Genomic DNA, 17,228 nt, shown 5'->3' on the forward strand with positions numbered 1-17,228 from the left:
ATAGCTCCATGTTGGTCAATAATTATTACATTCATGTATCACAGACCAGCCTTGTTGAGTTATCCATTTATTAATTCAGTAATTTTACAAAAATGTCAAAGCTTTGAGGTGACAATCCATTCTAAGGAGACACAGATTAGCATGCCCACAAGTGCAGTTAATATGTTTGCAAGGAGTAAAGATATTCTTTGCATATCAAACTGTCCTAGCAAGAAGATAGCTTGCTTATTAATAAGTACACCCTGAATAATATTTAAGCATTGCCTCTGAAAGAAGTGGGGACATCACAACAGGCAACAATTTCCTCATTTCTGTCAACATCTTACTGTCAACAAAGGGCTCCCAGCAGATACATGAACATGTAAGCTGACATGTAAGGCAAATTATACATAGCAATATCATTTTACATGACATTTATATACATTGTATATGGCTCTATGGCAACCTCAGGTTGTGTCACGAAATTTGTTCCTCTACAACTCCATGTCATCATCTACAGAGTCAAACATGGTGACAGTAGGCTGTGAAGCATGATCCACGACTTTGGTGTCAATCATCCCTCCTGTTACACCATGGTTACAGGTGACAGGAGAAGGGGAGGGGCTGTCCCGAGTGAGTAGCAGGGGTTCTAAGTGGACGGCTGTTGGGGTACTGTGTTGCTTTGGTGAACTGGCACTGATGATGACACTTCTTACAAAATCCCCTGGTGGCTTCCATAGCACAACATCCATGCAGGGTCGGTTTCTGAGCAAACAAAGCATTATGGAACATGACAATCAGGTACAGCTCTTATTCTAACAGCAATCAGGCGGGACCTTTCTTTAGCTAAGACAATTTCTTGGCTTTTTGCAGGAAATACTGTAGGTGGTGTGGACGGTGGAAGTTTCAAAGGCTGTTCAGTAAGGATTTTCCTGATCAACTCCCAGTTATGGTACATCTAGGGATCTGAAACATAATATCTCGATACAATGTTGGTTACATGGTACATTATGTGATTTGCAAGTCTGAACTCTGAACTCCTGTTTCTTATAAACAAAACTTCTTCATGATGGGAAAGAGGTGAAACCAGATGGTGCCATACCGGGAGAGAACAGAGGCTGTAGGCCTAGGAGGGAGTGTTTGTACTATACATATACCGTACATATACCGGAATATCAGCAAAAGTAGTGTTTGTACTAATATATGTATATACTGGGATATCAGCAAAAGCGGGTGGGCGGATGCCGAAATAATCCGAAAGGCACCGAGCATCATTTCAAGCAACCTAATTTTCTGCTAATTCCCTTGACTCAGGCACTTGGCTTGATGTAACTATCGGTCGGGATGTCTTACGCAACTGCTCAGCGGGGAAGAATTTCGCTATTGATTGAGTCCGCGGAGCTGGGGCCTACAGCCCATGGAGAGAAGGGCAGGTGAGTATAGGCTTTGACAGCCGCAGGACGGTGCCTCTGTGTGGGCAACGAAGTTGTGAACCAGGGTACACAATGTATTTTCTTTCAAGAGGAGGACAGACACCTTCTATCAGTAGGCCATGCACAGTGCTCTTCTTGCCATCTTGAATATTTTTCAAGAGTTGATAGGAGGGAAGGGCCAAGGAATTTTTTTTTGACCTGGGGTGAAGGCCACGAAAAATACTGACAACCGGGCCTCTCCGCACTAAATATCGTACATTCCCTAGAATGTCCAGAGCAAAACTTTCTACTGCAGTAACATAGAAATGACTGAAATTGTCCTTTTTGCCAACAGCTACCTACATGCATATGAAATATAAAGATCTATCCTCAAATTGAGTTATGTTGTCCACAAACATGTAGACAGCACTGACAATATACCCTTCTTGGGAAGATTAATGAAGCCACTTGCTGTAAGACTTGTATTTTATACCAGCTACAAGTGGAACTATAAAAAATGTTTAGCAGTTTTTTTTTATGCAAGCAAAAGCAGTGGTCCAACTTACAGCCGTTCAAACAGGCCCTCTGGCAGCAGCCTCTCCCCTGCAACCTGCTGCATCCCCTGCTGCAATTCCGGGCTGATCTGGATGGTGGAGCCAACTGCAGTATAGGAGGAAATCTATGTGTCTGGTCTGATACCCGGAAATATGGGCCGTATTTGGTAAAAATATGGGCCGTACCCGGAAATATTGGCCGTACCCGATAAAAGATATGCAGATGAGCACTACAGTCGTACAGACGGCATCTCGCCACAGCTTGCGTGAGTGTTCTCGAAATTGAGGGCGATTTGTACAACGCCACTCGGCAGAGAGGTGGCCAGGAATGTTTGCCAGAGCATAGGCTATGCGTGATTGTGTATCGTTGCAGTACAGGGTATCTAGACGCGACTTTCACGCGACTACGCACTGTGGCGGGGCGATGTCCACCATTGGGTCCGGCCCATAGTTACAGGGTACGGCCCATATTTCCGGGTACGGCCCATAATTTTACCGGGTACAGCCCATATTTCTGGGTACGGCCCATATTTCCGGGTACGGCCCATATTTTTACCGGGTACGGCCCATATTTCCGGGTACGGCCCATAAGGAGTTTCATGGGGGTGTGAGACACCCTACCAAAAGTCTATCTATGGCCAATTTCTACAACATTTTCAACTCAACAGTCTCTCAACGGATCTTGTAGAGACTAACCTACCATATTTTCTCATCAAAAGTATGCACCCCAATCAAAGTATGCACCCCTGAATTTTGGCTAGTTGCAAAGCTGAAACATAAAATGAAAAACTCAAAGTATGCATCCCTTCTCCACTCATCTTGAACAAATTTTGAACTGGATAAATCCATATTTATGGTGTTCCTTCTCTTGTCTCCGGGTAACTTTGCTTAAATTACCCAGATTTCTACATAATGCCCTTGCTTAGATTAATTAAGGATTCTCTTGTTTACTCCACTGGGTTAGTTACAAAATTAGGTATTGATGAGCTATGCATTATTGCACCACAGCTGTTGTTCCTGGTTTGTTTGAACAAGGCTTTGAGGTCCTCTTACAATTTGTCCTGGCAATAACCTCAAATAAAGTAAACACCCCGACATTGGCAATGACTTGTGATGACATTGAAGAAAAGTTTAAAAAATACAAATTTTATCTTTTTGAGAAAATATGGTAGGATTATTACTAGCAGACATTTGTAGTTATCTATGTAAGGCTACAGCAAGTAGATTTTATGGATGACATCAGCACGCGCATTTATTTTCGCCTGATTTTGAAACTAAAAAAAACAAGAAATTTGCCAATGGTCAATATACCGAAATCGGGCCAATGTGTTTCAAACGTCTGTCAGTTCCATTGCAAAAACGTCCTAGATGTCGTAAAACGGCGCTTGCACATGTAGGAATGGTGAAAAATTGGTACAAATGTGTTGCACAATTATTGTGTATGTAAACAGTAATAAGATTGCTCCTCGTCACCAACTTACAGGAGGACACATTGCAGCCCTCATACAAAACTTGTAATTAGAATTAGTCTGTGCCATTATCATCAACAACGTGTAATCCGATGTGTTTTTCTTGAATGAAGTGATGTACTAACAAATCCGATAACAGGGCCAGAGGAAGTAGCTAATGTTATGCGGTTTGAGTAGACCATTGTCTAGTTATCTGTCTGTTGAAGACAGAATAAAAAGACGGAAATTCATGCAGACAGTCAGGCCAGCAATAGCGGAGAGAATTTCGGTTGAGACGAAGTGAGCAGAGCCAGCATTATTTAGTCACAGTCAGTCTGCCTTATGACTAATGAGACTCCCGTGCCCAGTATACAGGAAACCTTGTCTCTGCGTTCCTGATCTGCTAGACAAACCGGGATCTAAATTCATAATGATTCTAATGTTGACATCAGAGTTAGTTATTGTTTTATTGAATAAAGGGATAAAATACCATGTTTTATCGTTTCAATTTTCTTACATGCTTTATGGTATTCAAGTGGATATCTTTTTTTTTTTGCCCACCTGCACTAAATTTGGAGTCTGCAGAGGATGTCATCCATAAGATTTACTTGCTGTGGGCTAATGTTTCATTCTAAATGTGTCACTCCAGTATAGACTGCTACATTTGCTATTGAAATTTTTCTGGTTAATTTTCCCTCACCGTCACTATCTGATGAGCTGGCACACTCATCGCTGCTGTCATCACTAAGATCCTCGATAACAACATGGTTCTTATCCTGTGTAGTAGATTTCCTCGCCATGCCAACATAGGTGTGGTCATTGCTGATGGACAGCTTGTTTAGATGAGCAGCCATTTTCTCCTCACTAAGGAACATCTTAGAAGAAGGTCTAATATGAGAGAAACATGGTATCAGGAAACTCATTTGCATAAATCATCAGTAATGTTGATCATCTTCTCCACTTAAAGTATGACAATCTTATCTTAACGAAGAAGGCTATTCTAGCATTTTTATATTCAATCATGCAAATGAGGTCCTCATTAGCATAATTTATATTCAATGACATTCACATTCACATGACATTAAAACTTCCGGATGCCAAAAGTTTGAAATTGCAATCATTCATCAGTACAATGTATGTAATGATAACTGTTTCTGATTGATTATGCAAATTAGGTCCTTTTTTGCACCATCAACATTCCTATCTTCCTCAGTTACAAATGTCACATGTTTTCACAGTTTTTGACAGGTGACTTGAGAACATTTAGCATCAGTGTAAAATTTTCTACATCCATTTTTACTTTGCATCAGTAACCGTGGTATACTGTAATAGATTCACTGATAGGATTAAACATGGAAATACCGAGCTGGCACCATGCAGGTAGAAAGAAGACATTTGGCGACATATTCCGACAATTTCTCGCAGCCAAGGTCCATTCTGCAAACTAAGCTCTATGGGGAAGGCAGAATTCAGTGGGGAAGGCAGGGTACGTATCCGTACCAGGCGCGCTCTTTGTTTACGAGCTTGCTCCAATGACATTTAGTTCCAGCTACATAAACTTATGCAAAAAGGTGAGTCCAGATTTTCATTGTCGAGTGACATTTAGCGGATTTTTTCCTGTTAATTTCACAATTTTTCAATGCTAAAATCGGCATGGCAAAGAAACGTAAATTTTGAATTACATATGATCTGCTGGAGGGGAGGAATGCTAGCCTTTTTGTGACTCTCCTGGCCAATCATTCCCCTTTTGCCTAATTCTATGATCCGTACCACCGTAGGAAGGCTGTGGAGCCAGATTGACCCACACATGGTGTTTAAGCCCCACAAAAACATGCACATGCAGATTGGAGATTAGTGTGGGTAGGGCCTCTGTGAAAAAGAAACCGTCTGAAAACGTTTGGACGCCGTCGTCCAAGAAAAGCCATTTAGAGGCCCACCATTGAACAACACCAACCCACTTACCAAATATACAGATCCATCTACAACTTCTTGAGTAACACTGCGAACAGACACAGGCATATATAAACACAGCACACATCCACAAACAGCACCGATAACATAGCCTTCTTGGCAAAGGTAAAAACAGCAGTGAAGCTCACCCCTCATCCTCCGCACTTGGTCTCTTCCTTCTCCTATGTCGGGAGGATGCCCCGCTTCCAGTACTGGGAACTCTAGGGCACCGGGGCCATGGTAGGACAAAAGTTGTCAACATTTCACGAACAGGACACAGCGGTACAATATCCATCAAGTTATGGCAGTCATGATATCTACAGATATATGATAGTAATGATCTGTACTGATTATGTAATTTGCATTAAAAGATCATAGATTGCAGGTGAAGATTTAAAGAAAGAACTTGCAGGCTACATGTACTCGCTATATAGTATGTATGGCAAATCACAAATTTGCTACATGATGTAATGGGGACTCATACTGTCATCCAACGCAATTCTGACAAATTCTATTTGATCATTCCACTATCTCACGGATCTCTACCAGGCCCCGCGGATCCCTGGGAAAATAGTAGAAACTAGATGTGGGTCGCCTATTGACCTTCTCTGCATAGCTGACTGTAACCCTTGGCACACAATTCACTCTATTTGGCCAATTTCTACTATTTTCCCAGCGATCCGCGGAGCCTGGTAGAGGCTACTTATAATGTGCTTGTTCTGTCCCATCAATTGATAATTAGCAGTTAACTATGTAAAACCACCTTGGTAAAACATCATTTAGGCAACCTACATACCAAAAATCAAGACAATCAATCAATCCTTTCCCGAGTTATATCACCTTTCAAAGTCTCATACCAAATCAGCCCCTGCAGTTCTAACAAAGCTGTTAGGTGCCTGGACCTATACCACATTGTTACAATAGTTATTCCCCAATAAACAATCATGTACTTGCTGGACCGGTCAAAAAAAGAAGGACCTAAAGAAAAAAATCAGCGAACCGTTTTCTGGACCGATTAGAAAAGGAATAGTAATAATGGTGGCGCTGAATTGAGAATCATGCGTAGTGTGGCGGCTCATGTTGCAAAATATATGACTTGTACAAAACAGTCAAACAACTGTCATACACATAACTCAAGAAATAAAGCTTTACAAAACACTACTTAAACCTGCGGAAAACTTGCCCTGGGCAAGTAATTAAGGATTGTTCCTACTGTGACATGTCCAGCAGCTTGAATGGTGGATTGACCCCCATAACCAAATAAATTCATAAAAGGATTACAGCGTCTGCCAGCCCAGAACAATGGGAAAGGATTGATTACCATAATACTGGTAAAGAAAGTAAAAAAAACAACGTTGTACTGGTTTTCATGGGAACATTATCAAACCATGCATCATGGCTCAGATAACTGCAAGAAAGTTACATAATCCAAGGAGGTTTCAATCAGATAAGATCCCTTGGATGATCAAGACTATACTATCATCAACTTTCAGGTTTTGGAAAATCGGCCTTGTTCAAATTTTCAAATCAACTCTGTCAATGTAGTGTCATTATAATAATAATAATAACTTTATTGCAAGTTCATGCCCGAAGGCTAATTGCAGACAAACAAATACATGGATATACATGGGAATCGACATAGTTATCTAGTCTACTGTGAAAGTTCTATGTTAACTAAGGTTGACTATGGTTGGGTTTGACTTCTTTTTTGAAGGCAGTGGAAAATGAAAAGACCCACGTTTTGTATCGTAAGTGGGTTGGTTGATTTTAGTAGTAAGATTGATTTTTATAAGTTAGTCAAATGGTGAAAGCTAGGGGAATTAACGGAAGCTGTTTTATATAATTCGTTTCTTTCGGCGTCATATAGAGGACATTGGCAAATAAAATGTATTTCATTTTCCACTGCGTTCATTGTACAAAACTTACACATTCTCTCGTTAGCAGGCAGCATACTGTAACATACTGTATCTACATTTCCAACTTGAAAATGTCTTTCCCACATTAGCTTTGGCAGTTGTGTGTCTAGAAATATGACTTGTAATTTTGGTGTCTACTTGTAGTGTAAGAAACCAGTATAGACTGGGCCTCTGTAGAAATGTACACATAACTGCCAGCCAATGTCTCAAACTAAATCATAAGCTATTGTTGTCATTACTTTATTTCTGGGCTATTGTCCATCTTGATGTGAAGCCATACTTTAATTTCTGATATCTGTTGTTATTTCAAACAAAAGTTGAAGAGTAACTGGTAAACTGTCTCAGCCAGCTGCAGGCCTCCACTGATGTGCACTGCACGGCTGCCAGCAGCACACTGAAGCCTATAGTTCACATTATCCAGCCTTTATATAGATTTACATTGGGCCTCCAAGACTTAGGCCCGATTTACACTTATTCAATGAAACTGTAGTACTACACATGGTAGTCTACTACTGTAGCAGACTTCAGATTCGCCTCCACTTTACACTCAACTACAGGAAGCCTGGCAGGACGCCCACTGTTCCTGATTGTCATGAAACTGTAGTGACCTATTGTGACCTTTGAAAAACCGTGGGAGGAAATTTCAGCATGTTTTTTATTTGTGAAAAGGTAGGGGTTTTATCTGATGCGAAATACCAAGGAAAAGGGCCTGACAGCTCGGTTTTACTGAGAAAACTTAAGAATGACCCGAAATGGAACGCACGATCAGTTCGAATTACGTCAGATCGAACATGGTTGTTGCCTTCGAAGTGTAGTCTACTACCTTTGTACTACAGTTTCTCTTCACACCCGGTTCGAAGTCTCGCAGAACCTCCACCGAAGTGTAGTACTACTACCCCCGAGGTTGTAGTAGACTTCTGCAGTAGTTTTCTTTTTACACCCAGAAAAAAGCTGTAGTCTACTACAGTAGTAGACTACCAGTACCATGTGTAGTACTACAGTTAAAAGAACAAGTGTAAATTGGGCCTAAGTGTAGAAAACTGACCTTAGAAAAACAATGTAAACGCCACTGCTGTCTGACTAAGGCCCAATTTACACTTGTCCTTTTAACTGTAGTACTACACATGGTAGTCTACTACTGTAGAAAACTACAGCTTTTATCTGGGTGTAAAAAGAAAACTACTGCAGAAGTCTACTACAACCTCGGGGGTAGTAGTACTACACTTCGGCGGAGGTTCTGCAAGACTTCGAACTGGGTGTAAAGCGAAACTGTAGTACAGTGGTAGTAGACTTCACTTCGAAGCCAACAACCATGTTCGATCTGACGTGATTCGAACTGATCGCGTTTTCCATTTCGGGCCATTTCTCAGTAAAACCGAGCTGTCAGGCCCTTTTCCTTAGCATTTTGCATCAGATAAAACCCCTACCTTTTCACAAATATGAAACATGCTGAAATTCCCTCCCGCGATTTTTCAAAGGTCACAATAGGTCACTACAGTTTCGTGACAATCAGGAACAATGGGGTGTCCTGCAAGGCTTCCTGTGTTGAGTGTAAAGTGGACGCGAATTTGAAGTCTACTACAGTAGTAAACTACCATGTGTAGTACTATTTATTGAACAAGTGTAAATTGGGCCTAAGTTGCTTTCGTCCAATGATTTTTTCAGATGATTTTGAAAAGTGTGTATTTTAATCGAGAAAATATGGTACATGTGATATGGAAAAAGGAGATGATGAATTCATATTAATGCTAAGAGACTTCTTGGCATACCATTTGTTTTGTAATGAGTTTGCATTTGCAAAAGGTATGGGGTGCTGAACTCAGAGTCTGAGTATTGATTTGTAGGATTTATCATCCTGGGATGATGACAAAGGTCAAGAAGTTCTTTACAGAATGTCTAAATTGCATGTAAAAATTCAGACAATTTTCAATATTGCAGGGAATGGAAAAAAAGCATTTTAAGCCCTGCTGGACTAACATGACTACAGAGTTGTGGACCCACCTCCTGTCTGCAGTAGCACCCCGGTACTGCTTGTGATGAGGTGCAGGAAGTGCTCCAAATGTTCCTGAGTATGATCCATTTCTAGCTGCAGCTGCCCCAAACACAGTGTGTGGAAATCTTCTACACTCCTGGCTACGGACATTCCAGCCACTTTTCCCATTCTGTGGAATTCTAGATTGCAGTGGATTCAAGCAGGCCTGTTGCTCCCATTGAGAACTGTTCCCATGTGCGTTCTGCTCTATACTGGGTTCTCCAGATATACTCATGAAAGATTCTTCTGGACCAGAAGTGGTCATTGCATTCCAAGCAGCATGTTGGCAAGAAAAGTGTTCCTGATACTGAAGCTGGGGTCTGTATTGCACACTACCCTGCATGCCCCCTGCCCCTGGCAGTCTGAACTGCATGCCTTGCTGAGCTCTCCTGTTGTACTCGTCCTGAGCACCTCCCAGCCCTGTTTCCAGTTGGTTCTGTCTAAACAGCATCTGCACTGGCACAACCTGTGCTCCTACTCCTAGTGGTTGGGCCTGAGGGTCTGCCATAACCAATCCTGCAACAAGAAATATGTTGATGTTAAGGTCTCATTCATGTGTTACTCAGAGTGGGTACTGTAAAATGCATTTATGTTTGCATGGTTTTAATTTCATGGTAGGGAGATGATGGAGTGTTCGTGGTGGTTTTAAGTTCACTTTTGAGATAATAGTAGATAAGGGGGTAGGAGGGCAAAAAATTCAGCAGAAACCACGAACATAAAACCACCGCAAACATGTCTGCATTTACAGTACCCTAAACGAGTACCTACCCCAAAAAGTAAATGGCTGCATGAACATGTGACACTGTCTATTATACTTATAGCAGTGGGAAAGTCCCTTTTAGCCAGCCCAACTGATCTCAAGCGTCAATCTGATGAAAGCTTGTCTGTAGCTGGAGAAATTAGCAGGTAAAGTTTGGCAGCCGCACAGTAGGTCGGACATGCACGGTCCTGGGTGTTGAGTGGTGCGGTCGTACGCTTCCAACTGGAAAGTGCCTTTATTTTGTGGGATAGCTAAGTGCAAGTTGTGAAGTTGTTGGCAATTTTTTTTACAAGATCATGTAATGTTAGGGTAAATATGCTCAACATTAAATAAATATGAAAAATAGTCATAAAAAATCAACAATTAGCGCTGAAGCAAAAATGTCAAAACGATACATAATTGTGCATTTTCTGAATGCAAACTGTGGTATGTACTTATTCCTGTTACCATGGCAATGGACGAGTCTACTTTTCTGAGGGGCATTTTTACTCCGGGAAGGAGGATAATCTCCTGACGGGAGTATTGGAAATACTTTTGTTTGCACGTTCGCAGCTAGAACTCATGTTCCTGTCGTTGCATTAACTGGTGTGTAACTTGGCATATCGTTTGCAAGGTTGAGCGTGGTAATGCACGATGTTTTTCTTACACCGTAACTGCTTTTATCGTCAATTCAATATCGTAATTGCACCTCTATTTTGATGCGCAAGTGGGACTGCCCTCCCATAGAGACCATGCTTAAACTAAGTTCAAGCCAGTCCGCTGTCGCCCAATGTCGAAAGCAGATATAACGTAGATTCTTTAGCTACTTGCTGTGATCGTATAGTCACTGTTACATTGTAAAATAAGACAACGTGCATCACCACACGCAACCTAGCAAACGATACGCCAAGTTACATACCAATGCGGCAACGGGAATTGTGAGTTCTAGCTGCGAACATAGTGTAGAGTGACCTCCTGTTTGTGTATAAGTATGGTGTCTAGTCGCAGCGCGCATATGTGCCCACAGGTCGGGGCGGTGCACTTTTAGGCACAGCGATTTTTAATTTCAAGATCGCCTTGTGAAAATGGGAAATCTCTGGACCTTCAAACTTACCACAATTGTAGTTTGTAATACCGAGGCTGTGACAATGTAAAAGTTTACGCAGCGGATGAAAGATTGTTGAGATATGTCCCTCAGAAAAGTGCCCGCGGGGCCGCCAGAAGTCACTTCCAGGTTAGCCTGGAAATCATACCATCGGGGGCTCCCCGATAGTTCTACGGTGCAATAGGAGTAATGCCCGCCCGCCCAGACAGCTTAGCCCACTCAGGGTGTGGGTTTACGGCCTTGGATCAAATTAGTTTGCCCCCTGGTAAAGTATCACAAGATGATAGGACTGGCAGTTCTAATCGAGAAATAGTGTTTCATAATGAAGATGACATACAATGGACGAAACCATTAAAGGCCGGGGCCATCATTAACAATCATCCAGTATGATGGCTCAACTCTAGACAATTGATTGCCAATACAACAAAATAAAGCAGGATAGAAATTCCTAGAAGTAAATCAGGGTCTGTGATTTCACACCTTATATCAAGATCCATTTCATGCATTTATTTTACAACTAGCAGGTCACTAGCAAAGGAAATTAACAAACACCTTACTACAGTACTACAGTACTAGTAGTACCCACAATGGGGACAGGCTTTTTAGCGAATGCCCACAAACGCCCACTCTGGCGAAGTCCGCGCTGCACGAATCTAATTTTTTTTGCTCGGAATATGTTCAGGTTGTGCTCCCATTAATTAATCCTGAGTTTCAAGTCAATCCATCGATCCGAAGTTAAATAAAGCGAATTTGAACATTCTTACCTGGCTTTTTAGCGAATGCCCAGCAAAAAATGGCTTTTTAGCGAATGCCAAATATATCAGCCAAAATATCGGCCATCGTGACACGGGCGCTAAATCTAACACCATAAACATGTTCAACAAGTTGTCCCCTGGATGTGTACTCGGTTTCCGTGCTGTACACGCCTGTAAAGTCACTTTTTTTACGAAATACACGGCACGGCCCGTGTGTCGTCGTGTGGCGTAATGGATAGAACATCCGATTGTCAAACAAGGGGACCCCAGTTCGAATCCGAGCTGCCCCCAGACATGTCTAAATATGCGCCCGGACGTTGTGCCCTTGGGAAAGGCACTAAACACAAATTCCCTCACTTCACTCAGGTGTAAATGAGTACCTAGCTCTTCTAGAGTTGGGGACGTCCCTCGGATAGGACGTTAAATGGAGGTCCCGTGTTTGGGGAGAGCCACACCCCGCGCACGTTAAAGAACCCACCACATCTTTCGAAAAAGAGTAGGGGCATGCCCCTGTGTGCGATGGTCCAAATTCTTCTGTCTGGAGTTGGTAATTCACTACAAATCACCCGGATGGAGGCCTGGCGAACCTCCATCTCGAATCAGCCAAGTGTAGCAGATTCATCAACAAGTTGATGTTGGCTACCTAATCCAAAGAAGAAGAAGGCAGGTATACGGGGTAGAGGCCGCTGGTAACCTGTCCCAAATATGCAAATAAGCCACTATATTGGATTTTACGTCCGGGGCCGTGGATTCCCACGCCGTGTAATTTGTAAAATAAAGTGACTTTACAGGTGTGTACAGCGCGGAAACTGTGTACAAATTCAGGGGACAACTTGTTGAACATGTTTATGGTGTTAGATTTAGCGCCCGTGTCACGATGGCCGATTTTTTGGCTGATATAGTGGGCATTCGCTAAAAAGCCTTTTTTTGCTGGGCATTCACTAAAAAGCCAGGTAAGAATGTTCAAGTTCGCTTTATTTAACTTCGGATTGATGGATTGACTTGAAACTCAGGATTAATTAATGGGAGCACAACCTGAATATATTTCGAGCAAAAAAATTAGATTCGTGCAGCGCACTTCGCCAGAGTGGGCGTTTGTGGGCATTCGCTAAAAAGCCGATGCGCCCACAATGTACACACTATAAATACTTCACGGAGAATTGTGTCCTACGGACTCTTGCTCTTGTTATTTCTATTGTATCATGCCTGCTGGAAATAGAACCTATTTGGAAGAAAATTGTAATTTAGCACAAAATTGAGCATCCTTTTGTTGTTTGTGCTGGAAAATTAGGTGCCAACAAGCACACGGACGAGACTGAAATGCAGCTGATGTAGTCTGCTAGCCGTGGCGACCAACGAAGGGAGTTTTTGCTTGATATTACATATACTATCCCTTCTTATATGTAATATCAAGCAAAAACTCCCTTCGTTAGTCGCCACGGCTAGTAGTCTGCCATAATGCAACTAACATACATTGCCAGACGTCAAGCTCCGTTTCAAGTTTGAAAGCGTCACTTTGATTTGTTGTCTAGCCCTGTGCGCCTTTGATTGTCTATCCGCCAAGGTCAAAAACATGCTTGCTGTCCTGCCTGGCTGCAATTGAGGGTATGCATTCTTAATGGTAAATTCAGCATTGTTGGCAACATAACAGAAGTGAAATAAATAAATAAATAAACATTCCATGGTAAACTCAGGATTGACAAAGTTCAACGGTAAATTGATGTATATTCCTACTGAAGTATTACGCTACAAGGCACAACTTCCCAGTGCATGTTGGATTGTTGGGGCCCCAAAAGGGGAATACCAGGTGACCTATACAGGTACCTATACGGGTACCGTTTTTTCAGCTTACCCTGGAAACGGTATGCCTAAAACGGGTCTAATATGCTGTGTACATGGGGCACGCACCCTATGTCACGCCCTGGATACATTGTCTATGCAATTATGAATAAAAATTACTAAGAAAATCTTAAGAGTTTACCAATTTTTTCTAGTTATTCCGCTCATATCGTGATATGAGCAAGAAAGGAAGGAAGGAAGGAAGGAAGGAAGGAAGGAAGGAAGGAAGAAAGGAAGGAAGGAAGGAAGGAAGGAAGGAAGGAAGGAAGGAAGGAAGGAAGGAAGGAAGGAAGGAAGGAAGGAAGGAGAAAAGAGAAGCGTAAAAGAAACTACCATGCCCACTACTAGCACTAAACTAGGCACAGCCTCATTACTCGAAAGGGTACCTACTGGCTGAACTTCAAGGAGGGCCTGCATGCCCCTTTTACGTAGCGTAATCGGCCGTTTTAATTTTACGTAGAGCGTTGCCGACCACTCCATAATTTAGCGTAGAGCATAGGGAGGCTTTTCTGAATTTAGCGTATTACGTAGCCGGCCCTCCGAATTTAGCGTAGAGCGTTGTTGGGACCCCCCCATGCAGGCCCTCTTCAAGGTGAATATTCAAGGTAACTATTGGATCGTCGGTGTTTGGGGTCTGCATGGGGAACTCCTTGATACCCTTTCTTTCCTGTCGGACGCCTCGGCCCTTATCTATCCCCCCTGGAAATACATCCTACTACTAGTACTAACGTTAGTTACCTGACCGAGGACTCTCTCTACTCTACTCTTCAGCTCTGGACACCAAAGTGCTGAGAAAGGAACACGTTCCTTCGGTACTTTTTCTTAATTTACACGAGCCAAAATAAATTCTTGCTACTAGTATTTGCAAAAGTACCGGGGTCACGGGTTCCTTAGTAATCACTCGGTGTCCAGCACCGAAGGTGCCTTCATCGCTAGACTTCCAGTGATGAAGTTTTGTCATCTGTGGGCGTCCAGCAATGACGCGACTTCGTTACTGGAAATCCCCGAATTATCACTAGAAACCGAGAGATGAGAGTACCCGCGATGGATTATCAGCATCTACGGCGCCCTCAAGAACACGTCAGGCCCCGCATGCCGGTGACAGACGACGTGTACCGAACATTCGTCACCAACAATTTCCGTGCTCGCTGCCGTAAGCTTGCGTATGCTTACGAGTCAAATGAGACATGGGGCGTGCATGCTTAAATATCGTTTTTCGTGCCGTGAAATGTACTACAAACTGTCAAACTAGTGAATAAAATATATCCAGATACTTCAATAAATAACTGTTCGTGTCACACAAAAGTACATAACACTGACAAATCAATCATTAAAAAATCATAGGGTATAAAGGTTCCCGGCTTTGTCTTACTGTAGTTTGCCGTAACGGTATCGACTCAAAATATTGTCCAATAGTTAGCACTGGAACATTCCAGTGATAATAGGATGTGATCACTGGAAGGCCACTAACGAAATAATGTCATCACTCGGCTTCCAGCACTAGAGGGTCACTCATCACTGGTAAATCCAGCGCGGAACCCGTGACCGCGGGACTTTCGTTACTGGTTATCTAGCGACGAGTGACCTCCGTACTGGGTAACCAGTGATGAATGACCTTTGAACCAGTCTACTTGTCTGGCACCCGAGTGACGAGCGGAGATCGTCACTAGAAGCCGAGTGATGAGCGGAGTTCATTTCTGGAAACCGAGCACCGAGGCAAGATTCAGTGCTGGAATTCCAGCACCGAGGGGGCTGCATTACTGGAATAAAGCTGTTCGTCACTGGATTTCTAGTGATGAACTAGCCGTGGCGACTAACAAAGGGAGTTTTTGCTTGATATTACATATACTTTCCCTTCTTAGTCGTGGGGCAGTACACGATTTGACTTCTACTCGAGCGACGCCAGCCTTCAAACTTGCACGCCGGGCCCGATTCTTGTTCTCCCTGAACTCCTAACACCCTTACCTGCGACGCCGGTCACTAAAACGACGCCGGAAACCCCATGTTAATCCACAACAGGGCTTGATGCGGCAGAAGTCAATGGAAAACAACATCGGGTCCGCCATTTTTGGTCTAAATTTTGAAGGAGAGGAACGTCATCGCTACGTCAGCGCTTGTACAGCCTGATTGGTGCGTTTACTCACATGACTGGGCTTGACCAATCAGGCTGTACAAGCGCGAAGTAGCGATGACGTTCCTCTCCTTCAAAATTTAGACCAAAAATGGCGGACCCGATGTTGTTTTCCATTGACTTCTGCCGCATCAAGCCCTGTTGTGGATTAACATGGGGTTTCCGGCGTCGTTTTAGTGACCGGCGTCGCAGGTAAGGGTGTTAGGAGTTCAGGGACAACAAGAATCGGGCCCGGCGTGCAAGTTTGAAGGCCGGCGTCGCTCGAGTAGAAGTCAAATCGTGTACTGTCCCACGACTAAGAAGGGAAAGTATATGCAATATCAAGCAAAAACTCCCTTCGTTAGTCGCCACGGCTAGTGATGAACTTTCTTTGGTGCTGGACGTCCAGTGACGACGCCACTTTGTTCACGCGTTCATTGCTCGGCGCCCAGTGAGGCACCCGTGACCCGGGTATCTTTGCCTAGTATTTCTATAAGTACCGCAGTAATGTATATAACTGAATGATATGCAGTGATACGCACTTAGATTCTGTTGACATCAGACGCTGGGGTGGGAGGGGGGCGCACGAAAGCACCATATCACGGGGAACACAGCTGTCCCTCCTTGGCCTCTACGAGCGCATCAAGAACATCCCTGCCTCTCTACCGTACACTGCAGGTGTGCTGTAGTTACAGATTAAGTCTGACACGATGTACCAAATTACTGGTGTGCGGCAGACGGAAAACACGCCAGCACGTAGATCGTTCCTCACAACGCAACCCAATGTGTATAATTTACGGGTGTTCGATGTAAAGGTATTGTACTGCCAGTTGAGCTGTTCAAGTGAAGCCAAACGTTGTCTCATAAATTACGAATGAAAATCTAATACTCTAACCGTAAAGCTATATGCTATTTGAATTAATTGGACAAGTTTGTTGGCTTCCATTTATGAACAAACTACTTTGAATATTGACATTATTTACAGGAACTAAACAAAATTCAGTGCAGGCACCTAAACGCCTCTGAAGTGATTCTTGAATGTTTGCTTGCATTTTTTCTCGGGGAAGCCGATGGTACAGTGGCCAAATACCCCCTGATGGGTTTTTCCTTCATCTTTGTGACACTAGTAACGTTATATATTCTTCGTTTTCACGGAACGTTCGAAAACCGCTAACGTTACGTCGCAATGTTACGTCACGCGCGGGCGCCGTGTTGGATGATCATGATGATCAGATAACCTGACAGAACAACGGCACTATCAATTTAACCTTGATTTAAGTTACCTGCGGGTCCGGCCGCAGCCAGTGTGCTGTTTTGTCTCCATACTGTGGATCATTAAGTAGTCTAGCTAACGCTAGATATAAAGACAAAGTTGCAACAGCTTATAGG

The 17,228-nt window shown here is 43.0% G+C and overlaps 1 protein-coding gene and 1 long non-coding RNA gene across 3 annotated transcripts; both read right to left on the reverse strand.

Annotated features, from left to right (window-relative positions):
• Positions 1 to 51: 51 nt before the first annotated feature.
• On the reverse strand, positions 52 to 17,228 carry LOC136427562 (uncharacterized). Of its 2 annotated transcripts, none has more exons than XM_066416535.1 (6): positions 17,123 to 17,228; positions 9,261 to 9,807; positions 5,493 to 5,564; positions 4,094 to 4,281; positions 1,958 to 2,051; positions 52 to 744 (listed from the first exon to the last, which is right to left on the reverse strand). In XM_066416535.1, the coding sequence occupies exons 2-6, from the start codon at positions 9,797 to 9,799 to the stop codon at positions 474 to 476; spliced, it is 1,164 nt and encodes a 387-aa protein (XP_066272632.1). In that variant the 5' UTR covers positions 9,800 to 9,807; positions 17,123 to 17,228; the 3' UTR covers positions 52 to 473. The 2 variants fall into 2 exon arrangements, with proteins under 2 accessions (XP_066272632.1, XP_066272625.1); XM_066416528.1 differs by lacking the exon at positions 17,123 to 17,228 and adding an exon at positions 16,382 to 16,651.
• LOC136427646 (uncharacterized) lies at positions 5,574 to 9,253 on the reverse strand. Its single transcript, XR_010754489.1, has 2 exons — positions 8,894 to 9,253; positions 5,574 to 8,339 (listed from the first exon to the last, which is right to left on the reverse strand). It is a non-coding gene; the product is annotated as an uncharacterized lncRNA (long non-coding RNA).

The sequence above is a fragment of the Branchiostoma lanceolatum genome, chromosome 1 (genome assembly GCF_035083965.1).
Source record: "Branchiostoma lanceolatum isolate klBraLanc5 chromosome 1, klBraLanc5.hap2, whole genome shotgun sequence".
In the NCBI taxonomy this organism is placed as follows: Eukaryota; Metazoa; Chordata; class Leptocardii; order Amphioxiformes; family Branchiostomatidae; genus Branchiostoma; species Branchiostoma lanceolatum.

What these genes read in the sequence shown, in the direction of transcription:
- LOC136427562 (XM_066416535.1), bottom strand. Translation starts at nt 9,799, where the DNA reads ATGGCAGACCCTCAGGCCCAACCACTAGGAGTAGGAGCACAGGTTGTG. An exon ending in CCAAGTGCGGAGGATGAGGG is followed by an intron (nt 4,282 to 5,492) that starts GTGAGCTTCACT and finishes CTCTCATATTAG; the next exon opens with ACCTTCTTCTAAGATGTTCC. An exon ending in GAGGGCCTGTTTGAACGGCT is followed by an intron (nt 745 to 1,957) that starts GTAAGTTGGACC and finishes TTGTTTGCTCAG; the next exon opens with AAACCGACCCTGCATGGATG.